Source organism: Balaenoptera musculus, chromosome 16 (assembly GCF_009873245.2).
Source record: "Balaenoptera musculus isolate JJ_BM4_2016_0621 chromosome 16, mBalMus1.pri.v3, whole genome shotgun sequence".
Taxonomy (NCBI): Eukaryota; Metazoa; Chordata; class Mammalia; order Artiodactyla; family Balaenopteridae; genus Balaenoptera; species Balaenoptera musculus.
In genome coordinates this window covers 83,042,998-83,070,081 of record NC_045800.1, presented here as the reverse complement: position 1 = coordinate 83,070,081, position 27,084 = coordinate 83,042,998, and the positions used below count along the sequence as shown (strand labels likewise).

The window sequence follows — 27,084 nt, the reverse complement described above, 5'->3', positions numbered from 1 at the left end:
TGATTATTGATATGGTTGGAATTAAATTTATGATCCATTTTCCATTTTTTTGCCTTATTTTGGGTTGAATATTGTTTTTTTCTTTAATTGGGATATCATTGCTTTACAATGTTGTGAAGACTGAGTATTTTTTATAATTCCATTTTATCTTATTTGTTGGTTTATTAGCTGTACCTTTTTGTTTTGTTTTTATAGTGGTTGTTTTATGGTTTATAATATATGACTTGTCACAGTCTGCTGTCCTTACTTTGCACAATACTGTGTTAATTGAAACTTGTGCATCTCAGAATCATGTCTGTCCTTTGCATGGTTCTGTTGTAACAGTTACTTTGCAAATTGAGGTCACAATGTTGATATGCACACTTTTCAGTTAATATGATACTGTACAAGGTAAGCACAGCTTGCATATCACTTTGCCTATAGTATATGAACCCTGTAATAGTATACTTCCTTTTCCATTTCACCTCTACAAGCTTGGCCTTTGTGCTACTTTGAAATATATGCTACTTCTATATTATTTATAATCCCCATAATACATTATTATGTTTACTTAAACTATGATTTTTTAAAAATTAAAAAATTATATTTTTATATATATTTCCCATTTCTGGTGTCCTTTATTCCTTTATGTATAGATCCAGATTTTCATCCGGTATCATCTTCCTTTTGCCTAGAGAACTTCCTTTAATACTTTTTGTAGTGTCAGTCTGCCAGTGATGAACCAACTATTTCTGGTTTTGTGTGAGCTCTGGATATTGTTTTGCGTGCTCACTTAGGATGGTTCATTTTTCAGCCTTGGGTAGTTTCCTCACAAATCTGCACTGATCAGAGTTCAGCTGAAGACTTGAGCGGGTCCCCTGTGTAGATCTCTGAAAACTCTGTGTGTAGTTTTCTCCTTTGTTACTCTGCCTTGCAAGTTTTAGCTATCTTTACCAACCTGAACTCCCACTTCCTCCCCCTCTACTCAGGGAGACTCCCAGGGTCCACCTAAGTTTCTCCTCCCTGCACTGCAGGCAGTCAGATGGGACAGTCATAGGGCACATGTCCTTTTTTTCACCCTTCTCTCAGGGACCACTGTCCCATGCTGCCTGTTGCCCAATGTCTGAAAACCATTTTTTTTGTATGTATGTATTTCTCTTTAGTTGTTAGTTGTTTAGTTTTATGGTGGGATGATAAATCCTGTCCATGTTACTCCATCCTGACTAAAAGTAGACATCTCCAGATGTCATATTTTTATGAACATAATTTTTCTTGTAGTTATGGTCATATTATAAATACAACTTTTTATATTTCTCTTTTCACTTAATATTATAGCGTTTTTCCATGTTTTTAACCTATTTTTAGTAAACTATAGTTGTAGTTTTGAGTTAGAAGTTTCCAGATACATACGATATTTATTTAGCCCTATGTTAATTGATATGTAGATTATTTCAGTTTTTCACTATCAAAACATCTGACTGATGTTTTAAAAGTCCCCAATATCTTGATTATAGTGCTCCTGATATGGAAGAAATACTGACTGAATCAGAAATTAAATTGGATGGTGTCAGACAAAAGATATTGCAGGTAGCCCAAGAGCTCTCAGGAGAAGACATGCATCAGTTCCACAGAGCCATTACTACAGGTAAGTCTAGGTTCATGGTAGTGGTAACATTTAAAAAAAAAATAGTTTGTTACATGATTTCTGTGCATTGCCTGAATTTTAATTGATACTTGGTGAAATATCACTGGCTTTAAAAAATTGGAACTTCTGAATGGTAATGTAAAGGTAATCTAAAAATGCTTAATGGGCTTTATTTTTCTGTGTAGTGACAGTCATTGATAGATTTTAATAAAGTAATTGAGGACACAGACTTAATAGATGAACTTTATTCTTGAGTGAGTAGGGTGTATTCAGACAGGGCGTAACTCATTTCCCACTATGGTTATATCTCACTTGTGGCTCTAAGTTTCAGTCATAGTAAGTTTATGAAAGAGAATGTATCACTTAGCCAGGTGGACCAGAACATCGCATAGTGTGACTCCATACTGGGAAGTTAGGATAGTACTGGGTTTTATATATTCATTTAAAAAGTTTCATGGAGTACTGGATCTTGGTGATTATCACCATTTGCAAATTAGTTGGCACAAATGTTTAAGGTACTTGATCTGATCCTCTTCATCCTTTTCTTATTGTGAGTTCACTGTGAGGAGAGATAACTGTATAATTCAGACATAGCCTGAAATTTGCAGAAAGACAAAATCAAAGGTTGATGCATATTTATAGAAGTAAATGGAAGTTCTGTATTCCTTTCTATCAAATAGCTGATTCCACTGAGCTCAGGTAAGTTCAGTAGTAGGAAATGAGTTCATTTGGCACCTGGTCAATATATGTTCAGTTTTAGTCTGGTTATCATTTCCGCACTTGTTTTTCAGAAATGTCAACCTGTGGTTGTTGAAACGTCTTGATATTAGTAAGAGAAGGTGCCTGCGTGTATCAGTTAAAGCTGGAGGCGTGTTATTATAAACTAAAGTGATAACACATTTCCATGAGGAGTCATTATAGTATATTCCGAAAGGGGGTACATTCCCATCCTCATCATTTATTATTTACTATCAGGGATTTATTTGATTTTCAAAATAATAGCACATATAATAAAAAAGATTTCATGAATTCAGTTTATGTTGTCACATGCAAGCACAGCCTTGCATGTGACAGATTTGGCAGGGTTGGGAGAGAAGATCAGAGGTAATGGGAGAAAGAAGGGTGAAGTGAAAGCTATAACAAGCCTCTGGAAGAAAACATACGAGAGTATCTTCGTGACCTTGTGGCAGGAAAGATTTTTTTTTAGTGACACAAAAAAGCATTAACTGCTAAAGGAAAATCGGATCAATTGAATTTCATTAAAATTAAGACACTCTTTTTATCAAAAGACATCATTAAGGAAGCAAAAAGGCAAATTGAAGTCTGAGAGAAGACATTTAAATACATACATTGGATAGAGAAGTCATATGCAGAGTATATGGGCAATTCCTACAAATCAACAAGAAGAGAAACAATTTTAAAAATGGACCAGAAGGGCTTCCCTGGTGGCGCAGTGGTTGAGAATCCACCTGCCAATGCAGGGGGCACGGGTTCGAGCCCTGGTCTGGGAAGATCCCACATGCCGCGGAGCATCTAAGCCCATGTACCACAACTACTGAGCCTGTGTGCCACAACTACTGAAGCCCATGTGCCACAACTCCTGAAGCCTGCGCGCCTAGAGCCTGTGCTCCGCAACAAGAGAAGCCACCGCAATGAGAAGACTGCGCACCGCAACAAAGAGCAGCCCCCACTCGCCTCAACTAGAGAAAACCCCGCACGCAGCAACGAAGACCCAACACAGCCAAAAATAAATAAATTATAAAAAAAAAAAAAGGACCAAAAAAGTTGAATAGGGGCCTCAAAAATATGAATATTCAGATGACTGTGAATATTCACTAAACGGTGCTCAGCATCATTATTCACTAGAGTAATGTAAAGTGAAACCACAGTGAGATACCATTCACTCACCAGCATGACTAAATCATAAATAACTGCCCGTACCATTTTAAAAAACTTTGGCAGTATCTAGCTGGGAACGTGTCTACTGTATGATTACTTCTGGGTATATACCCAAGAGGAGTGAGGCTTATGTCACCAAAAGACATGTGCAAGAAACCTCATAACAGCTGTAATCATAATATCCTAAAAGTAAAAGATGACCCAGATGTCTATCAACAGGAAAATGGGTACATTGTGGCGTAGTTGTGCAATGTAGTACTACATAGCAGTAAAAAATGATAACCATATGTGACAGCAAATATGAATTTCACATTCTGTTGGGCAAAATAAGCAGACACAAAAGAGTATCTAACTGTATAATTCCATTTATGTGAAGTTCAAAAAGCACAGTTAATCTAGGGACACTGTAGATTTGCTTTATTTGGCCCAGTAATTTATTTTGTAGGTCCTTCATGGATCAATGAGTAAAGTATAAGGAAAGGCTTTAAATAAGAGCAAGGACCATATGGATAATGACACGGAAAGAAACCTAAGAAGTCATACTTGGCTTTTAGAACAAAACAAATGGAGAAAAAAAGGCAAAGGGGACATTTCATTGAATCAGTAGAGTGTTTCTTAAATCAGGAAGGAAGCACTACATTCTTGGAAAAAGTTTAGATAGGACGTTAGTAAAATGGGAGCAGTCTTTCTTCAGATATTCCCAGTTCACTATCATTGAGGATTATTGTAAGCACCATATTCTGATTAAGGCCTTTGTTTATGATTTGTAAGTTTTCTTTGAGATTACCTACCCATGAATTAAAAATTTAAGGATTCTGTGTGTCTCACTTTTCTGTAGGAAGTCTTTAAAGTGAGGTTCTTTAAATTGAAACAATAAAGATTTTTTTTCTTAAAGTTAAGGAATAAAGCAGTCAAATAAAGAGGTGTCTGGGACTTAAAAATTTGCTGACAGATATTTTATTTGATAAAATAAGGTTATTTATAATTAGAGTAGCATGAACAATGTGATGCTTATGAATAGCTTGCTGCTTGTAATTGTTAAATGCTTGTTTTGGTGTTACTCCAAATAGTTGTTCTTTTGACTTGAAGATAAAACAATTCTGGCATTGAACTAAAGGAGTTCTGTGCTTTTCCTCATTAAGAATAGTGCTAATGGCACGCAGAGCATGTCCCTAAGGGATACTTGTGTGAGCTCAAACATTGAGTGTCCTACTAATAATTGAACAACAACAAAAAGTTAGGTCTGTTTTCTACACATTTCTTATCAGAGTGGGTTACAGATTGTCCCAAGGGATGGTTAAACAAATGACAAATAATTAGTTACTTGAAATAAGTCACTTAAAACTTTTTCTCGTGCCCTGTTGTGTTTTCAGTTTTTTTTTTATTTGTTGAAAAACTAACAGTTGGGGGAAATGTCCTCCATCTCAAAGACAAAAATATTTCTTCTTTATTTTGGTTTAGTTTATATCACTGTGATAATACTAAAAATTGTCATTTAATTTTGAGACATTCTGGTGCACAAAACTCAGTTCAGACCCTAACTAATATTTTAATTCTCTCATCCGAGAATGTGAATGATGGGTTAAGTGAGTGTTTTAGGCCAGTTACAGATACTTTTTTTAAGCCATTGTTCTTTATATATTAAATATTTATATTTATATAACCTTTGCAGTATCCCTAAGTCATAAATATTATTTTTACCACTTCATAAGTGGGGAAATTGAGACTCACAGGAGTTAAGCAACTTGTCCAAGGTCATAAGCTAGTAAGTGGTACCATTGCTTTCTTATTAAATGGATTTAATTTACCTGTAGACTTCAGAACCTAATCCCGAGTAAAGGCTTTATCTTGCTTAAATTTCTCTTTGCTTAAATATGAAGGTTTTTCTTAAAAACCCAGCACACATTATAGCTCTTGTGTTGCTGTTTTTTTTTTCCATAGCACTTAAGGCGTTTTGACTTACTCTGTAATCTCCATATTTATTATGTTTCTTTATTATTTCTTTCTCCTCTACTAGAATGTGGACTCGACAAGTCTACAAAAGTTTTTTACTATTAACTGATGTATCCCAGACACTTAATAGCTGTTTGATAAATGTTGACAGAATGAAGAGCAAAAGTATTTTAAAAGGGCTTTTTTTGTTGTTCAATCAAATCTTTTATTTGATGATTTGCTTTTGCGAATTTTTGTTTGACTATTTTTTGTTCCTTCCAAAAGGAAACGTGTTTCCAGGGGCTGTTACTTAGACATAAGAGCAGAAATAGGATCAATGTTAATATTTAGGGGCGTTCTAAAGCTCATTATATCAGTACAGAGAAATTTGATATCATTTCAGCATATTAGCAAAATTGAGAAGGCTCACTGAAAAAATGAACTAGGACATGAAGATCTGTAAGCCTTTGGAATAAATAATGGAAGAATTTAGTGAAGGGAGAGATATAGCTAAACACTGAATTTTTCTGTTTGTAAGCTAGATTAAGTCGTCAGCAGAGATGTTAGTTCAGGTAAAGCTAAGTACTGAAATAAATGAATAAACCTGTGACATTTTGGTGGCTTAACAAAATAGAAATCGTTTCTTTCTCATTTAAAGTCCTGGCTTTGTGTTGGTGGCTTGAGTGTGCTCTTCGCACTTAGTCATTCAGAGACCCAGCATCTTGGGGCTCTGCTACTATCAGTACGTGGTTTCCAAGATCAGCCAGGACATCAGCGTACACCTGGCAGGTCGTGGAAAAGAGGAGTGCAGGGTCATGCCTGAGGTTTCTATGGGCCAGCCCTCCAAGTGGCATCTACCACTTCTGTCCACATTTTATTGGCCAGTCACATGTCCACACCTGATTTCAAGGGAGAATGGGGACTATGGTCTCTGTGCCAAAGACAATGAAATAGGTTTGATGAATAGCTAATTTTTCTCTGCCCAGTACAGTAGTTTGGTGTCCATTTGGTTTAGTGGGAAATGCAGGCATATGCATGTTGATGGATTTCAGTTTTTTTCTGAATGTATTTTAATTTGGTTTGAAAGCATTCGTTTGCCTAATTTGAAAATAATTTTAAAACTGAAAGAGTGGTTGGAGCACATCTTGTTCCACCACCTCATTTTGTAAATGAGCTTAGAGATGGTATTGGAATTGGAATCTGACTTGTTTTACCTGCTGTGATGATAAACTTTCTGCTAGACCATCTCCTCTCTGCTAGCTAGTATTTGGTACTTCATACTGTAATTGTTTTCTACAAAGCCAGAGGCTTTTACTTGAAGATCTCAGATCCTGTATCTGGTTAAAGACTCTCACTTCCTTTTGTGAGATTTTCTAATAAATAATAATTTTTATAAAAAATAATAAATAAATAATAATAAAATTAATTATTTTTAAAAATTATTATTTGTTAAAAATAAATAATAATAAAATAATAAATTTTTATTAAATTTATTTAATAAAATATTTTAAAATAAAGTATTTTAATTACATAGGTAATTAAAATAGATATAGCTTAAATTTGCATTTAAACGAGATGATTTAGTAAACGTTTCTTATGACTGTTTTAATCACAATTTATTAAGTGTTTATATCATACTGCAAACTTCTGTGGTGACTCCTGTGACCATGAGAAAATCTCTCACAGGCGTTTTGTGGGTCACAAAGACTCAGTCTGTGAACATTCTTTTCGGATAAATGTTGGGTATGCAGTACTTAGACCGTCCAAGTGTATGAGGTCTTTCAACCCAGTTTCTCTTTTCATCTCTGAACATTCTTACTGCTTTTCTGAAATCTTGTTTCAGAAAGTTACTCTTGAGCTGAGGTCTGTCAGTTGATGAGGATGGTGGGGCTACGAAGGGATCATGGGCAAGAGAGCTTCCTACTCAGTTTGGACATATGCACCAAGTCAAAGAGGTCCTTATTCCAGCAATAGTGTCCCTTAAAATAATGTACTATTCTTAGTATCATAGTGCATGTTGAGCTAAGGTAACATTTTGGAAGAATAATGGCCTCTTTTAATTGTGAGCTAATACATTGGAAAGAAGACATAAAAGATCTAAAACACCATTGTTTTCTTTAAAAAAGTTCTAAATATTATCTAACAAAAATTAATGCCCATCATTCTTATTTTAATAATTCCCAGCTCAGTTTAATTCAGTAGTTACAGAGGGCCCTTGTACCAGACACTGACGTATTATTTTATATAAATCCTACAATGTAGGTAGATGTTTGTACTTTACAAATGAGGAGATTGAAGTGCAGTAACTTAATAAACTTACTGGTTTGGCCAGCTGGTTGAATGCAGATGTTATTTGTTAAGGGAAGAAATGGAAGACAGAATGGGTTTTGGATGTGATTGATGTGGCATCCAAGCAGCTTCCTAATAGGCAGTTGAATATAGTGGTTTCGAGAACTCAGGGTACAGTTATAGCCTTGAAGGCTTCAGCTTGTAAGCTATAGTTGAATTTATAGACATGGATAAAATGGTCCAAAGAGAGTGTAGAGTGAGAAGAAAGCCGAAGACTGGGTCCTCCGGACCTAAACCAAAGGAAATAGAATGGAATCTTTGATGGAATAGGATCCCTAAGGAATCAAGAGAGGGTGGGTTCTGTAGTGTAGGGAAATTGACAAGCCTTGTATGAGATGAAGGCCACCTCTTTTGAGATGGGCGTTTCAGGAGGGGTGTAGAGGCCGGCAGGGGAGGACATTCTTGCTCAGAAACCTCTCTCTTCCAGTCACGTGCTGAGAACGGGCAGGAGGTGGAACAGTAGTTTGGAATTGACGAGGGCCTGACTACAGGAATGACTCCAAGGGAATGGGGGTGGGAACTTAACCAGCAACACTGAATAGTTATTACTAATCATTTTGGAAAGTTTACCGGATCGATAAATGTGATAGGAATCAATGAGGTAGGAAGTTAGATTCGTTCCTGGCTGGGATTTTGCTAGTTAGTTGTAGCATGATAACATTGGGAGAAGTCGGGCAAGATATTCAGCTTGATACACTATTATGATCATTTTGGTTGTTAAAACAAAACATACTTTTGTGTAATATAAACATACTTTTGTGTCTGTTGATAAGTAGTATGTTATTACCTGTGATTAGTCAAATTAATTAATACAGATTTCAGCATATCTGATTTATCTCAAAAGCCAAACATACACTGTGATTCCAAGATGCTATATTAGTTTGCTAGAGCTGCCACAGACTGGGTGGCTTAAGCAACAGAAGTTATTTTCTCACAGTTCTGGAGGCTTGAGGTCCAAGATCACGGGGTCAGCAGGGTTGGTTTTTTCTGAGACCTCTCTCTTTGGCTTAAAGGTGGCCGCCCTCAGTGTCCTCACATGGTCTTTCCTCTGTGCATCCCTGGTGTCTGGGGTGTCCTAATCTCTTCTTATCCAGACACCAGTCAGGTTGGATTAAGGCCCACCCTAATGTTCTTTTAACTTAATCACCTTTAGAGGCCCTATCTCCAGATAATAGTCACATTCTGAGGCACTAGGGGTTAGGGCTTCAACATACGGCTTTTAGGAGGGCATAATTCAGCCCACGACAGATACTTCTTGGTTTGTGCACTGCAGCTAGGGACCAGGCTGCAGATAATACATTATTTTGGGTGGGGAGACTGGGGAGTTGCTTTAAGTCAAGTCCAGGAGTGGAGTGGGGTGGGTTTGTGCGGTGCAGCTGAGCCGTGCCCCCAGATAAGTGCCCTGTGGGGAGAAGCAAACAGTATTTGGGAGGTCTCCTGGGACCAGGGCTGTAAACAAGTCTTTACGCGAGCGCATTCCCTCAGGTTGCAGTTAACAGGCTTTGAGGTGGGTTCAGGGAGCTCTGCTTTGTTTGAGACACCCCCCTTGGAGGAGGGGGTAGCGACTGTCTCTGCACGTAGGGAAGGGGTCTGGGGAGGGCACTCTGCCCTGGGTCTTACTGAAGGACCAAAGGACAGCACACGCCCAACAAGTGACATCACGAACCTCCTTTTCTCTTGTCTTTCTACCCTCTTTATCCCCCCGTGGTTAGAGGAGAGAGGCTGATGAGAACAGAACAGAGGTTTGTTGAACGGTGGGGAGAGTTGGAAGCTGAAATGGAGGCAGGCCTGTGAATCCCCACGTGGCAGGATCCTCAGTCACCTAGTGACTGTCGTTTTAATGGAAGAAGTCATGGGAAGTTTGATGATGTTCCCAGTATCAAATCATGGCTCAGTCAGGGGCATCATTTAGCTGGGGAAAGACAAATCAAACGAAAGATACTTCCAGCAACATCTAAAAATCAAGAAATGATGTGAGAATTATCAGAATGATTTGATGGATAATTTATGCTGTATCTTAAATCACTTGGGAAGCAGGTTTCATAATAAATGTAGTTTGATATCATAAGGGAATAGAAGAATATATTTAAAATGCTAGATTTATGTTGATTTATGTAATAATTTATCTTCCTGTTAAAATATTTTGAATATCACTCCAAGGGACAGGGGAGTTGACAGCGCTGACCAGAACTGTTTCAGGGATTACCCTATAGCGACTGAGATAGGAAGAGAGTGTGACCCTCTTCCCAAGATCCCAGAGGCAGCTCGCGGGGAGTTAGAACATCCCCAGATGGCTATTAAGTTTTCTACTCATTCAGGTTTGCTTTTAACAGATAAAATTTACTCAGTGAGGTGAAGCAGAAGAGACTTCGCTGCCGTACAGACCTGGGCTTCTGTGTTTGCTGTGATGTTCCTTAGATCTGTAACCTTGGAACATGCGGCCTCTTTCAGTTTCAGCTTTCTCAGCCTGTCATGCGGGAGCAGGAACAGCTGCCTCGTGGACTGGTTTGAAAATTCAATGGAATCTGTTCGTGGAAAGCATTTCGTAGTCTGGGACGTAACTGTTAACAAAAGTTTGTTCTCTTCCCTCTGGAATTTAGCAGAATGAATCTGTAAGAGTATGCTAAATTCAAAAATTTGTTTTCATGTTAGATAAAAACTCAGGAATACTGATTTGCCCAACATACACTCTTCGGTGCTAAAGTAGAAGCCTTGCTCAGACAAAGTCCAAATTAGACAAAATCCAAAGTAGTGGAATTGCATTTGTTTTACTATTGGTAGTGTAATTGCACACATTTATTTTCTATGTACAAGTTATGTGTTTGAGGGTACATTTTTTAGCAGAGTTGGCTGTGAATCAAACCTAGACATGATTATACTTTTACATTTCAGTGATCTGGTAAAGCTCACTTTTGCAAAAATTCAGGTGGTATTCTTACAAATAGTTATAAATGCAGTTTTAAAAATTGAAATATAATTTACATGTCATAAAATTAACCCTTTTAAATTGTGGTTGCTAATATAACCACAAGGTTGTACGGCTGTCATCACTGGATAATTCCAGAATATTGTCATCACCCCAACCAGAAATCCCTTACCAATTAGCAGTCACTCTCCAGCTCCCTTCCCCCACCCCAAGGCAACTACTAAGCTGCTTTCTGTCTCCATGGATTTGCCTGTTCTAGACATCTCATAGAAACAGGAGCATGCAATGTGTGGCCTATTGTGACTGGATTCTTTCACTTAGCATAATGTTTCAAGGTTAATCTGTGTCATAGCATCTATCAGCACTTTATTCCTTTTTATGGCTGAATAATATTTTATTGTACATATGTACCATTTTGTTTTTGTATTCATCAGTTGATGGACATTTGGGTTGTTTCTACTTGGCTAAAAATAACACTGCTGTGAACGTTCGTACAAGTCTGTGTGTGAACATACGCTTTCAGTTCTCTTGGGTATATACCTAGGAGTGGAATTGCTGGGTCAAATGTCAGATAGTATTCTAAAACACTAGAAGCCTGGGAAGAAAGTTGAGACTTGTAGATCGAGTTTATGATGAAACCTCTGTATGGTTTTCTATGGGGTTTTGGATGGGCTATATATTACTTAAATATTATAAGAATAAGTAAAAATAATCAGAAGCCTTTAATTGGGTTTCCTTGTATATGTTCTAATAGGAGAAGGAGGAGAAAAATAACAAATTACATAAAACCAACCTACAAACTTCTCTCTTACTGGCAGCTGATTTTGTAAATAATTATAATTGGATTTCATCCAAGCAGAAGCAGAAGCAGAAGGGGAAGCCATTGTTTGATGGAATATGGCAGTAGATTGAAAATTTTCACCTTGGGGATTATTCACTGAAAATAGCGGATGTCCTTTTCATCAAGTTGAAACATAACTTGTTTAAACATCCTTTTACCTAGATGTGACCAAAAATGCTTTCAGTGTTTGGGGCCAGATGTCGTTGAACTTTCTCTATGGTATATACTGAAACCTAATTTCTATGGAGTAGAAATGGCACCCTCGTGTCTGGGGTAACTTAATCAAACACATCCCAAGGACAACTTAAATAATGACTTTAGATATACTTGAAAACGTAATCTTTGACAGCCACCCACCTTAGTAGAGATCGATACAAACAGATGGAATTTTGAGGGCTCTTTTCCGCATCTTCTTTTTGTCCCCTATAAAAAATAAATCACATAACCAACCGTGAGACCTCTGATTCTGAGCTTCATCAGTTTGAACTCTAATCTTGTAAAAATATGCCTGTCTTAGTGGACTTAAATCCAAAGTACTATAAATAAAGGACAATTAGATAGTTCTGAACATTTGAATACCAAATTTTAGAATATTTTTGGCAAAGCACTTAGAGTTTCATAAAGCTAATGAGGAGGAACAGGGAGAGATGATTATAAGCAATTTACTAAGCATTTGAATCTCTTCTGTATATGAAGTGCTGTCTTTGGGAATGGAGGAAGGAGCAAAGTTGTAACAAAAGGATGATTCTTGCCTTCACAGTTCCAGGGTGCAACATGGGTGATCATACAGCTTTTATAATACAAAGGTTACTGAAACATTTAATTGAAGTATAAGCTTTATGTAGTGGGTTTGAAGAAATGAGTGCTGCCTTGATTGGAGTGTATCAAAACGTTTAAACTTTTTTTACAGGTAGAAAAAGATTTGAGAGAGGGCAACATAGGCACAGACTAGCACAGAATCATGAAAGAATACAGTATCAGAGACTAGAGAATAAGGTGAACGAAGCATGGAGAAAAGCCGACCTAGGGATTTAGTGGGGAAAAAAGTAAGAAAAAGTGAATATGTTTTATATAGAGTTGAATGTAAAGAAGCAGGTAAGGTGGGAAGGGCTTGAGCTTTTGAATTATAGAAATGTTTTTTCACCACTCCTTATGTGACCTGGGTGAATTTCTGAATTTCTTAGAGCCCCAATTTGTTCATCCATAAAGGAAGGATAGTATAACCTTGGCTACATAAGGTTATAATGAGCTTTAGAAAGGTGGATGTGAAGTACCAGATACATTGTCTTACATATAATTGACACTCAAGACTTAGTCAGGTACTACCAATATTGTATTTATATATTTTAAAATATCTTGCTGGAGGCTGCTGAGTATACGCCCAAAAGAATTGAAAGCAGGGACTCGAGCAGATATTTGCGCACCCATGTTCATAGCAGCATTAGTCACCATACCCAAAAAGTAAGCAACCCAAGTGTCCATCAGCAGATGAATGGATAAACCCAATGTGGTCTATTCATGCAGTGGAGTATTATTTAGCCTTATAAAGGAAGGGAATTCTGACACATGCTGCAACATGGATAAATGCTCAGTGAAATAAGCCAGTCACAAAGGGACAAATGCCATATGATTCCATTTATATGAGGTACCCAGAGGCGTTGAATCCATAGAGACAAAGTAGAATGCTGGCTGTTAGAGGCTGAGGGGGAGGGAATGAGAAGTTATTTAATGGGAGTAGAGATTCAGTTGTTTTGTGTTTTTTTGTTTGTGTCTTTTGGGGCCACACCGCGCGGCTTGTGGGATCTTAGTTCCCTGACCAGGGATCGAACCCGCGCCCTCAGCAGTGAAAGCATGGAGTCCTAACCACTGGACCGCCAGGGAATTCCCGAGATTCAGTTTTGTAAGATAAAAAGTTCTGGAGATAGATGGTGGTTTTGGTTGCACAACAATGTCAATGAACCTAATGCGACACATCTATACACTTAAAAAATGGCTAAAATGGTAAATTTTATGTTCTTTACCCTATTTGGTGAGTTTAATATTTTTTCATGTGCATTCATGAGACTGCAAACATTTTAGCAACATCATTCAGGAGTGCTTTGTTGAAGAAGCAAGTGGCATTCCTGTTTGCCATATAATTTAGTTTCACTAAGATGGATTTTTTTTGACATTTCAATAGGAAGAATAGTTCATACCAATCTAAATCTGAAAAATACCACAGAGATCATGGTGTCTAGTACTTTTGTTTTATAGTTGAGGCACAGTCCTGGAAGTTGGTTGTGCTTAGTTGATTTTATTAACTACAAATCATTTTTTAAAATATATTCATTAAAATAATTTTCCATGTTTTGAATTGGCTCATGTGGATAAAACGATTCTACAACTAATGAATTCAGCCAGGTATCTTTTTCCATTCACAAAGAAGTGATGTTTCACCAGTATGTTCTCCTGCAGTTAGCACCTTTGTTAAATAAAGTTCATTCAGAATCAGGAATAGTATTAAAAATACTGTCTTGCTTTTTCACTGCTTGTTTTCTTTTCTTTTTAAAAATTCTTTCTCCTCTTCCATTGCTGAACTTTGAAACTTGAAATTATTTCTTTTTAATTATGCAGGGCCATTTCAACTCTGTGGTCCCTGCCCTAAGCTGAGCTCCATTTCTCCCCTTGCACATCAAACACTCCTTAAAGGACTCTGTTAAGCAAAGGTACATCTACTCTGGGATACTTTTCTTAAGCATTGTGGGATAGGTCCTGGATTTTAAGTCTTTCCGTGAATGGAATCAAATTCTTAGACATAATTTTCCCCCAGTGATCTCTGTAAGCAGAAAAGCACAGTGTAACAGTATTCCCACTAGAATGGCTTAAACCAGCTTGCTTAGAGAGCTGAGGTGATAAGAATCCTTTTGATGTTGTTTTAAGTCGCAAGTTTTTCCTGTTTCCTACTGTCTGTATTTATAATCATAGTGTATATGTTGTGTTTTAATTTTTACTTATTTCTTTATTGTATTTTGGGTTTTTTCCAAAATGGTCATTTTCCTATTTATTAAATGTCCCTATGAAACATAATTTAAAATTACTAAATAGTTTTTCAAAAATGGATCTGCCTTATTTAATTATGTTTTTGTGCCTCTTACATTAGGCACAAGGGATAAGCAGTGAGCAACGTAGTCATCATATTGCCCTCCTAGCAAGGGATAGAATGGATGGTAGATAAGGAATTCTACATTAATTTTTTAATACTTTTTAATATTTTATTTTATTTATTTCGGCCACACTGGGTCTTAGTTTCGGCATGCGGGCTCTTAGTTTCGACTTGTGGGATCTAGTTCCCTGAACTCGGGCCCCCCGCATTGGGAGCGCAGAGTCTTAACCACTGGACCATCAGGGAAGTCCTGGAATTTTACATTATTTAAATGCAACTTTGACCTAAATGTCCATCGACAGATGAATGGGTAAAGAAGATGTGGCACATATATACAATGGAATATTACTCGGCCATAAAAAGAAATGAAATTGAGTTATTTGTAGTAAGTCAGAAAAACAAATACCATATGCTAACGTATATATATGGAATCTAAAAAAAAAAACTGGTACTGATGAACCTAGTGGCAGGGCAGGAGTAAAGATGTAGACATAGAGAATGGACTTGAGGACACGGGGAAAGGGAAGGGTAAGCTGGGACAAAGTGAGAGAGTGGCATGGACATATATACACTACCAAATGTAAAAATAGATAGCTAGTGGGAAGCAGCCGCATAGCACAGGGAGATCACCTCCGTGCTTTGTGACCACCTAGAGGTGTGGGATAGGGAGGGTGGGAGGGAGATGCAAGAGGGAGGGGATATGGGGATATATGTATGCATACAGCTGATTCACTTTGTTGTACAGCAGAAACTAACACAGTATTGTGAAGCAATTATACTCCAATAAAGATGTATTTAAAATAAATAAATAAATACGACTTTGATTAGTGCCACAAAGTAAAGGCACATGGTACTAGGAAAACATATAATAAGGGCTTGACTTAGAATGGGGTGGTGTCAGACAGTTTCTTCAAAGGTGCTGTTTGATGGAACGTGAAAGGATTAGTAGTAATTAATCAGGTGAAAGAGGGAGGAGGGCATGGAAGGAAGGCTGAGGGCCAGCAAACAGAACCCATTGAAATCAGAGAAGGCACAGTGTGGGTGTGGAATGAAAAAGGGAGAGCACAGAGAGTCAAGGAGAGGAGACAGGTGTGTGCGTTGTATGCGCACTTAAGTTACCTGAGCACTCTGCCTCACCAGACATGCAGTTCCACTGTTTGATGTCAGGATTCTCCAGAGAAACAGAACCAACAGGAGTCATGGGGGGTGGGGGAGGGAGTGGGATAGGTAGGTAGTAATTTACTTTGAGGAATTGGCTCACATGATTTGGGGGCTAGCAAGTATGAAATTTGTAGAGCAGGCCAGCAGGGTGGAATTTCATGGAAGAGTTGATGTTGCAGTCTTGAGTCTGAAGTCTGCAGGCTGGAGCCTCAGGCAGGGTGTCTCTGTGGCAGTTTTCCCAACCAGTTGCTTGGCTGGGATGCCTCATTCTTTGTTCTTAAGGCCTTCAGCTGATGGGATGAGTGTCTCCCCCCACCCCACCCCGTTATGGAGCGTCCTCTGCTTTACGCAGAGTCTGTTGATTTAAGTGTTAATCACATCTAGAAAATACTTCCACAGCCACATTCAGACAGGTGTTTGACAGAAGAGCTGGGCACCATGGCTAGCCAAATGGACCATCACACATAGTGTTACCGTGAGAGAGAATAGATGAGAGACGGGTTCAGTTTAAGTGATACCCTCACTTCTGACTGATTTCTTCTGCCTTGAACTACACACTGGAATTTGCACCTTGTCTGTCAAATCAGCTTGAGATGATAGGTATATAGATATGGCCATCCTCCATCTATGGGTACACTGGCTTATACCCATTAATCTTGATAATTAATGTTCACTTGATGAAATCATCGAGCCTCACCATGAAGCCCTGGGAAAGCTTGTGTGCACCACCTTCAACTGATAGAATCTTAGTTTTTATGCTCTCTCCCCCATCAGTTACCACATGTATGACAAGAACCTTGATACTTGTATTTGATTCCAGCGTTTAAAACACTACTATTTTTGCTCAACATGGCCATGAATTGTAAGCCAACTGTAGGAATTTGGGGACAGGATTATGCCTAGAAATATTGAAGAAGTAGTGTTTTATATTAACTGTAGGAAAATTCATATTATAGAGTACGTACAAGCCTTGTACTGTTGTTAATTTAAAGGATTTATATGGGTTTACATACCCATCTTTGAAATGTATAACTACGTGAGTTATAACTTGACCATAGCGTGAGTTGAGGCTGATGATGGTTGGTGGAGGGTGAAATTAAGCAGGTGTTTATAAACCATGTTAATGGTTTTGCTCTGTATTCTGAGAGCCATGGAAAGCTATTAGGCTTTAAGCGGGGGAGTGATGCGGTCATAGTTATTAAAAAGGCAAACAGTCTGTGGTGTGAGAATGGGTAAGAAGAGGGAAAAAAATGGATGGAAGGAAGGGCAGGAGGCTCCTAGAATTGGCAAAACAAAGAGGACTAGGCTTGGAAGGAAGATTGTGAATGCGTCATTGGACATGTTGATTTTGACAAGGTTCCTCTGATGGGCTTGTCAAATATGCATTTGGATACATGTGACTCGAAGCCAGAGATGTCAAGTTGAGGGATTGAAGCCAAGTATAGGTAAATTTGAGAGCCTAGGATTAATTGAGGCAGAGACTAAGAAGACATGGCCAGAGTTAGAAAAAAGAACTAGGAGATGATGCCGTCGAAGGAACCAAAGGGAAACTTGTTTAAAGAAGGGAAAAAGTGGTCAAAATGCTGAACGCTGCTGTGGTTAAGACTGAAAAAATGTCCATTAGACTCATTAACTATGATAACTTGAAGTGAAAGCTGTTTTGGTGTAGAGATGCACTCAAGCTAGAAGGAGGTAGGCTGAGAAGTGTGAGATGAGCTTACTGAAATTTAACTGAAGGTGGGGAAGAGAGAGTTGGGGCAGGAGTTGTGAGGAAGGTAGGGCCAGTGGCTGGAAGGGGTCTGAGAGTGTCGATGGTGATAGCATCCAGTGGAGGACATCAGGTGGAAAGCCTCGTACGTGGAAGGGAGAATCCACGTAAAGGTTCCTGCTGGGATTGCATCTTGATTCTGAGGCTAGGCTTGGTGGCTGGCCTCAGAAGACGGAGCACCTCGCCCATGGTGATAGGGGTGAAGGAGATGCAGTACCATTATTTATTTTCCTAAGTCCCTGTTGTATTCATCAGTGAATCCTGCCTGGTAATTTGAACAGGGAAAGTTTAATATAACGAATTAACTGTGTAGGGGACTGCCTTGTAAGAGGAAACATGAACTCTGAAGAGTACAGGAGTGTCAGACAGAGGAGGCATCCCCCACCCCAGGGGCAGAGGCAGAGCACCCAAGGGAGGAACACATCTCGAGGAGTCCCCCCTTCCTCCCCCCCCGAAGTCGTGGGCCATTGGATGGCTGAGATGTCGTGCTGATGGCATCCCTGGGAGGCTGTCCGTGGGGAGGTGCCGGGCCGTGAGACTCCTTGCCCAGGGAGGTGGCTCCCTGGGAGATGCTGTCTGGGTCACAGAGGGAATCTGCCCCCAGAGAGAGGCCTCGTGCTGCTGCCCACCTGGAGCTGCTGCTTCCGCACGCTTAGAAGGCTGCCGAAGACGGGCACACCGGAACCCGGAAGAGAGCTTTCCCTGCTTTGCGGTCCTTCCAGGGCCCTCTACCAGCAAAGCTCACTAACGTGCCAGCTGGCAGAAGAGAAGCGTGTTAGGGTCCACCTCCATTATCTGCACTAATGGAGCTGAGGGACAGTAAGTCGGCGAGTGGCACTTCTATCATTGATCTTTCAAGTGTGTTCAGTTTTCGCTGTTGTAGTGATTGTGACGATGAGTATCCTTGTCCATAAATCTTTCTGCATATCTTCGTCTTTAGCTCTCATTCGTAAGCGCCAGTCACGTTAGAGCATGTTTAGAGATGTGACGAGTGGTTCTTAAGTGTTGCTGTGTGCTTTTGTATGCCTGAAGTGCTTCTGGAAGGAAATGAGAAATGTAGATTGTCGTTAGGGAAGGGAACTGGGTTTTATGAACCTATTCATAAAACTAAAGTTTTACAAAAATTTAATTGTAAACGTTAAGAGACGTTATCTGTTTTGTTAAACTCAACTTTATTGTTTCATTTCTCAGCATGTTACGGTTTATTAAACAAAGTGTCCTATCATCTCTTACTTTGTCAGCAGGAGACACCTATTTTCTAACCTTACTTTAGCATCATTTGCTGCTCAAAATGAGTCAGGGTATTTTCATTTAGTTGTTTCCTCTTATTGCTATAAAAACCAGGTCATGCATTTCCTTTTGTGCCTTTGACCCTAGTGTGGCATTTGTGGCAGTACCACAGTGGTCAGCCTTCTCAACACTGTTGCTGCCAGGCCTGATTTTGAGTGTCAGCTGCTGGGAGGCTCTGTGAGCACAGGACTCTGTCAGGAGAAGCGTTAGAGAGAGAACTTGAACTTGAATACCGATGACCCTACCAAGTTCTGAGTCTTCTTTCCGAATTTGTTCCCCTCTTCCTGTTTTCACAATAACGCCTTTAAAAAGACTGAGTTTCTTAACCTGACAGTAATGATAATCATTTTAAGAAATACTTTTTCCCTGTAAGTATCACCTTATAGATTAAGACATAATAAAGTGATGCTGAAAATTGTGACGATAGAATTTGGTTGTTTTAAAACACTTGGAAAAGTATTTATAGTACTATTTTCGACCTTTACCGAGATGTATTTTTAATTCAGTGAGGACTCTGTAGAATTTACATCTGGTACATCTGGTATTACTCATTAGCTTTTTTTTTTTTTTTTAAACGTAAACTACTGAAGCAGAAAGGATTGATTTTGAAGTATGAGGAAAACAGTATTCTGAATTTTGACACTTCAGTCTGCATTATTTACTGTGTTTTTTTACCTATTAAAATTTTAGGAAAGAGCCAAATGATCTTTAATTTTATGTCTCATTTGATTGAATCATTGTCTGTTTTGCTGCTGAAGGGAACAAAAAATAATCTGTATAGTTTCTGTTAAAGCCTGTCAGAATTTTTGTAAGAGCCCTTTCTTAAATTCTTTTAAAAAAAATATTTCTCTGAAAATCTTTGCCATTTCTCTGTCGGAAAGAGTAGATTTTTAAGACAAATGGGCTCCTGAAGCACGAAGAAGAAATTGAACACCTCTGTACTTGAGCTGTCTCAAGTTCAGCCACAGGGATGTTTGCGCGTTCAATGTCGTCCCCACCGTCTATCCCCAGGTGGCCCCTTGTGTTCTAAGACTCGAATCTAGGGCTAATATTCATAGTAGGTACCCGTTAATCTTCTGTTGAGCTAGGTGATGATAAGTTTGAAGTCTTTATTATGACGTTCTTATTAATTCAGTGGTTGTTCCTTAGTAATTTTCTTGGTTGGTTTTTCAGGACTGCAGGAATATGTGGAGGCTGTCTCTTTTCAACACTTCATCAAAACACGATCACTTATCAGTATGGATGAAATTAATAAACAATTGATTTTTTCAATGGAAGACAATGGGAAGGAAAATAAGACTGTAAGAATTTAAAATCATATTTCACATTTATTACATAATTTACATAACAGTATAATGATTGTAGGCGACTTACTGGCTTATGATGCTAAGAATATTGAGATGGGAAGGTTCTTTCTAAAGTGTGATTTCATAGATTCCCACCTAGGGAAATGGTCCTTTGAAATATTTTAGTTAGTGGCTCAAACAACCGTGGGTATGTTGGGGGGAGACATTACTCTTTACATAAAGCATTATTGAGTAATTACGTAAGTCCACTTTTGGTTTTACTGTGTATTTTACTATGTGCCCTTTATAAGCACTATCTCATTTAATCCTTTTATTAACCTTACGCGGTGAGAATTATTACCCTCATTTTTCAAAAAAGGCCTTTAGGGAGCTTAAGTAACTTACCAAAACCTAGTCAGCTAGTAAGCGTGACAGCTGACTCTGAAACCAGGTATCTTGAATCCAGAGCCATGCGTGCCCCTGTCCCCACTCTGCCGGTGTTTGTCACCATGTGCCCCAGGGACCCCTGTGCCAGGTGTCTACCTCAAAGGAGTGTTCTAAAGGATTTGATTTAAAGGTTTTAAATTAGGTAGTATACAGCACATGCCACATAAGTGCTCAGTAGTTAGTTGTCATTATCAATGTCAGTATCAAGTTGTTATTATATAGTGAGAGATGTTAATTACTGAGTTCATAATGCTTTTATCTGAAATATTACCTAGCTTCTCTAAATTAAGAAAAGAGAAACTTTGGTAGTTCAGCTTTTAAATACATACTATTTTTTTCCCCTGGGTTTCAAGACAGTATTCAGGCCATGAGGTAAAATTTTGAATATTTGGTAACCTCCTGAGATACCGGTACACATAACGATACAATTAAACAGTTTTTTTCCTTTCTTTATTTTTCGTCAGTTTTTCTTTCATTATTATTTTTAAAAAATCACTCAGAGTTAGGATAGGTAGGCAGAAAGTGGAAGAAGCTTTGGAAATCATCTTTTCTTGAATGTTAATAAAACGTTAATTTTGAAAAGTGAGACTTAATTTGGCCTGACAGATATAACTTACTTCAAGGAAACCATGTATTTTCTCAATTTTAAAAATCATGTGAAGTTTATTGAGGAAATTCATCTTGAGAAGTAAAATTCCTTCATATCTTTTATTCATTTAGTAAAGATTGAATTACAGAAAGAAGTAAGGTAAGCCTGTTTGACCCTGCTTCTTAAATGTATCAGGCAAATTACCATGCCTTCCTTTCAAAGTTCTCTCTAATTCAGAATGGAAATACAAAGGCAAAAAGGTAAAGAGAAACTGAGAGTTAAAACACTATTCTGAGGATTTAGGTAGTAAATTATTGTAAGATTAGGGTGTCATAATATTCATATACATACAGTTCTCAAAATGTTAAGACCACATTCATAAATAATTTTTCCTTTTAGTGCTAAAGATTCTTCTTGGTGCTGAAAATTCTGGGAATTCAGTAGGGGAAGGTATTTTGCTCTGACATGCCTATTGAGAGTAGTGTCAAAACCATTTAATTTTTTTTAACTTTTTATTATGAAAAATTTCAAATACACAAAAAGGTGGAGAGAATAGTAGCACATGAACATGCATATACCCACTACCTGGATTCAGTAATTAACATTTTGCCATATTTGCTTGATCTAAATGTTTTTTGCTAAACTACTCTAAGTTATGGATGTCACGATATTTTACCCCTAAATACTTCAGGTCCATCTTGAAAAACTGCTTTTTAAGTAATTTTCTTTTCCCTAGTTTCTAATACATATTATCGGTAAAGCAGAATTTATTTCCTTGACAATTAGTTGAAATTTGTTTTTTAACACACTTTTTTCTTCAAAATCAACTTCTTAGTTTATAATCAGGGAACTCCTTCTGTCTGATGAGAGAAACAAAGAACATTAATGTTTTCTTAAGCAAAAGTTACTTTTATAAATGACTTATGAAAATGCCGGCCGCCTCTCCACCTCCTCTACCCTCACCACCCACAGTCTGTCCTTTCCAAAAAGATGCCAGTTCTCTTAACAGTTAGTGGAAACAACACATAGCAGGTCAGGATAATTGGGAAGCTGACTTTGGATACTTACCCAGTTCTACCAGTAACTAGTTATGTTACCTACAGTGTTTCTCGGACCTCATTCTTATACCCTACATTGAGAAGGTTGGAGCAGATGGTCTCTGAAGAGTCCAACAGTGTTAGGATTCATGTACTGGATACAAAGCAACCAGAGTCATCTTAATCAAACCTAAATTTGACTCTGTCATTTCCTTGCTTAATTCTCAACGACTCTGTTACCTATAGGTAGAGTTCTAATTTCTTAATGTGACTTTGTCCCCTCGCTCTATCTTTCTAGACTCATCCTGTACTACTTCTTACTTTAAATTTTACTCAAAAGAAATACCTCACTAGTTCCTCAAATATACAGCTCGATTCTCACCTGCACGCCTTTGCAGTTCCCTCTGCTTAAAATGTCCTCCAATATAATTGCACCCCACCTAGCTAAGTCTCATACAGACTTTTAATAACAATTTAGACGTTGCCTCTTTTAGACAGAATCTAATAGAGAGAGAAATGGGTGTGGAGAGAGGAGACTGACATGGTGATGGTGATGGTGATAGCAGCTAACATTTATTGAGTATTTACTTTGTGTTGGGCATTATGCCAAGAACTTGGTAAATGTTATCCTTAAAATAAACCTCTGAGGTAGGTACTGTTATCCCATTTTACAGATGAGGAAACTGAGGTTTAGAGAGATGAAATAACTTGCCCAAGGGCATACACCTTATGAAGCAAGGTCCTGGAAGAGGTGGGAGGAGATGGGTCAAGGTCATTTGGAAGAGTTAACCTCAAACAAGAGGAGGGACCACTCATCATCTGAGACTGGAGGATAGAAGGTAAAGATGGATGTGGACATAAATAAGCTTTTTTGTTTTTTTTTAGGGTTAAGGTAATTGAGAGAGCTTGTGCCAGGTGGTCTGGCAGATAACCAGGCCAGTGAAAGTAGGCAAGATTGTTTACTGAGAGTGAAGAGGTTTGGGATTGAGTAAGGGCTGAGGAGGAGAGTGGTGAAGGTTTGGAGTAGTGTTTGAAGAGACTGGAGACAACCATCTAAGAAATAAGCAGAAGGACTGGTGAGTAATTTGTAGTGGTACAAACGCTATACAGTTGTGAGTGTTAATATTTTTTAGCCCAGTGGTACTCAGCCACTTGAATAAAGCACTATCAAGAGTAGATTTTTTTTTTTTTTAATTTATTTATTTTTGGCTGTGTTGGGTCTTCGTTTCTGTGTGAGGGCTTTCTCTAGTTGCGGCAAGCGGGGGCCACTCTTCATCGCGGTGCGCGGGCCTCTCACTGTCGCGGCCTCTCCTGTTGCAGAGCACAGGCTCTAGAGCACAGGCTCAGTAGTTGTGGCTCACGGGCTTAGTTGCTCCGCGGCATGTGGGATCCTCCCAGACCAGGGCTCGAACCCGTGTCCCCTGCATTGGCAGGCAGACTCTCAACCACTGCACCACCAGGGAAGCCCAAGAGTAGATTTTTTTTTTTTTTTTTTTTAAGTTGTTTTGTTTGTTTCTTTATACTGCAGGCCCTTATCAGGCATCAATTTTATACACATCAGTGTATACATGTCAATCCCAATCGCCCAATTCAGCACACCACACCACCATCCCCACCCCACTGCAGTTTTCCCCCCTTGGTGTCCATATGTCCATTCTCTACATCTGTGTCTCAACTTCTGCCCTGCAAACCAGCTCATCTGTACCATTTTTCTAGGTTCCACATACATGCATTAATATACGATATTTGTTTTTCTCTTTCTGACTTACTTCACTTTGTATGACAGTCTCTAGATCCATCCACATCTCAACAAATGACTCAATTTCGTTCCTTTTTATGGCTGAGTAATATTCCATTGTATATATGTACCACATCTTCTTTATCCCAAGAGTAGATTTTTAATACTGATTTAGGGTTGTGTTTTTGCTGGGCAGGTGCAGTAGAAAAATAGGAGCCTAAAGGAACTGAGGCGGGTGTAGCGAGAGAGTAATAAATCCTGATGGTTAGTGCCGAGGGGGATAGAAGAGAGGCCAGAAAGGGACTAAGTGATTGAGGAAAACATGACTGGATCCTAAACCTGGAGGGCTTTATGATTTGTCGTTTAAATAAGTAAGTCATTGTCTTGCAGTAAAGTCAGTAGGCCTTGTTTAAGAATGTTTTGATTTTATCTCTTATGTCAAGTGCCGTTGGAAATGGTTGATTTTATAATGATACAATATTAGATGTCAAAATTATCTTGAAATCATAAGTTCAACTCCCTACTGAGGGCATGAATTCGTCTTGTAACGTCTCGAATGGTCATTTAACAAAACGGATCATTTTATTTAGAGAAGATTAGTATGATTGACCTGCTGTTGATTTTGTTCCTTATATGTGATACATGCATAGTCACTCTTTTTCACAGTGTAATTTTTTTGTGTTTGTGTATTCTTTTGTTTGTTGTTTTTTTTTTTTTTTTTTTTTTACCAGCCCTCTTCTGATGCACAGGATAAGCAATGCGGTACCTGGAGACTGAAAATCACGCCTGTTGATTACCTTCTGGGAGTGGCTGATTTAACTGGAGAGTTGATGCGAATGTGTATTAACAGTGTCGGGAATGGGGACATTGACACCCCCTTTGAAGTGAGCCAGTTTTTACGTCAGGTTTATGATGGGTTTTCATTCATTGGCAATACTGGACCTTATGAGGTTTCTAAGAAGCTGTATACCTTGAAACAAAGTCTGGCCAAAGTGGAGAATGCTTGTTATGCCTTGAAAGTCAGAGGTTCAGAAATTCCAAAACATATGCTGGCAGATGTCTTTTCAGTTAAAACAGAAATGATTGATCAAGAAGAGGGCATTTCTTAGAGTAACATTACTCAGTTTTCTTTCTCTTAAGAACTCCTAAGAGAGACCAATTTGTAAGACTGTTATTTAGTATATCGTTTGACTTTATTGTGGCTTTAGAAATGGTTTTAGTTGTACTTGTTTTAAATTGTATACAGGCTGTACATAAAATTATCGAAACGAATCATTTCTTATATCTTACTCGTGAAAATTTGCATACAGATGTTTGCTTATATGCCTGTTTGACTTTTTGCTGGCTAAACCTCATCATTTATCTTTGTAAATGTGAACATGCTTCAGAGTGCACTTTCTGCCGTACCTGTTTTAATTTAGTGTGTGTGAATTTTGGAGTGGTAATATTTAGTGGAAGACATTTATAGTTTAAGTTGGTGATTTTTTTAAAATACATATTTAGTTAGACATCTGGACTTGAGCTTCCTGTTTAAATTTCTTGATAATATTGTGCCAAGCCTCCAAAATAGGCTTAATCCATAGACCAAGAATTTAAAATCACATTACCAGTATACTTTATGAGGTATTGTAGTGAGAATTCATGTTATATTCTGGCTAATTTTAGGTCATTTTGAATCCATATGAAACAGCCTTTCAGAAAAATTGACAGGTACCCAGATGTTAGTTTCTACATTTAATTTTTGTCCTTTATCACAGAAAGTCTGATAGAGAATTGGCACTAACATTGTAATATTTTCACTGATGTTTGAGTTGAATTATATACTTGCACATACAACTGAAAAGGTAGTGATTATTTAGCAGTTTTTGTTGTTGTTGTCATTATATTTCATTAGGCATGTTTGGAGGCTTTCCTGTTCTAACATCTATCAGAAATTACATCTGAATAATTATAATGAAGTTTTGAAAATTCTGAAATATTAAGTTAATCCAAATCTTTATAGTTGTCCAGTTGTGTTAATGCATAGTATGAAAAGTTGCCAAAGAAGATTTATCACGTACAATTCAGCAATAAGGCAGTTGTCAACACAGTTGGGAATAGCAAGTAGTATCACTAGTAGTAGAAGTAGTCTCACTAGTAATATTTAGAATTGGAATTTGCCTACTGAAATTAGTTATTTTAGGAATATTAGGAATTAGTTATATTAGGAATTTGCCTACTGAAAATAGTTATACTATTCACTGTGGCGTGAAACTGACTTGAGCATGGCACTGTTGGCTGACAACTAGACATTTCCATTTGGTTTTGTGAGTTTTGAGAATCTAGATACTGGATTTTATTTTTGGAAAGATTAGCAGCTCTGTTTGCAAGGGCTTATTCTTGGAAAGGGTAATTTTCCAAAAATGATCACCTGAAGGAAAATAAAATATATACATGCCTAATAGATTAGGTTTGTTTGTTTGTTTTGGTGGCAGTAAGTTTTTTCTGTTTCCCTACTCGAAGATATACAGCTGAAATATAGTTTTATTACATATTTTTGTTTCCTCTGCCACTTGAAGTTAAATTTATAATGTTAAAAGTAAAGTAATAATGGATTGATGAATGTCTTACAGATGTTTAAAACTGAACTCTTTGAATAAAATATTAAAATACAAAAGTTAAGCTTATTTTTTGGTCAATTGAGAAATAGTTAATCAAACTGTTACAGACTTTTTAGCCTAAACAGGAAACTTGATACAGACTCGCTTAATGTGTAGATTTATGATTTCTTAAAATGGGTCCAGAAGTAGGGAGAGTTTCAGGAAAGACATCTTTTCACATCTCATTGACCTAGACTGGGTAACTTTCCAATCCCTCAAAACCAGCTAGTGGAAAGGAGGATGAGATCACCTCAATAGATCAAGGTGCCCTTTATCTGAGAGAAGAGTGAACACAAGAAACCGAATTAAGGTGTTGCCATCTTAGGGGAAGGGGAAATGGCCTTTAGGTCCTCAGTCAGCAGTATCTGCTACAGGTGGATTTGGTTCTGGGCCTATTGATACATTTCTACATTGCA

General features: G+C 38.0%; 1 protein-coding gene across 3 annotated transcripts in view; it reads left to right on the top strand.

Moving 5' to 3' along the window:
- Positions 1–26,680, top strand: part of TSNAX (translin associated factor X) — a 33,040-nt gene extending 6,360 nt beyond the window's left edge. For all 3 annotated transcript variants that reach the window (XM_036829231.1, XM_036829233.1, XM_036829232.1), the window contains 3 exons: positions 1,494–1,624; positions 20,106–20,233; positions 24,761–26,680. In XM_036829231.1, coding sequence (XP_036685126.1) covers positions 1,494–1,624; positions 20,106–20,233; positions 24,761–25,138 — 637 coding nt within the window. In that variant the 3' untranslated portion in view covers positions 25,139–26,680. The remainder of the gene's footprint in view (positions 1–1,493; positions 1,625–20,105; positions 20,234–24,760) is intronic.
- Positions 26,681–27,084: the final 404 nt, after the last annotated feature.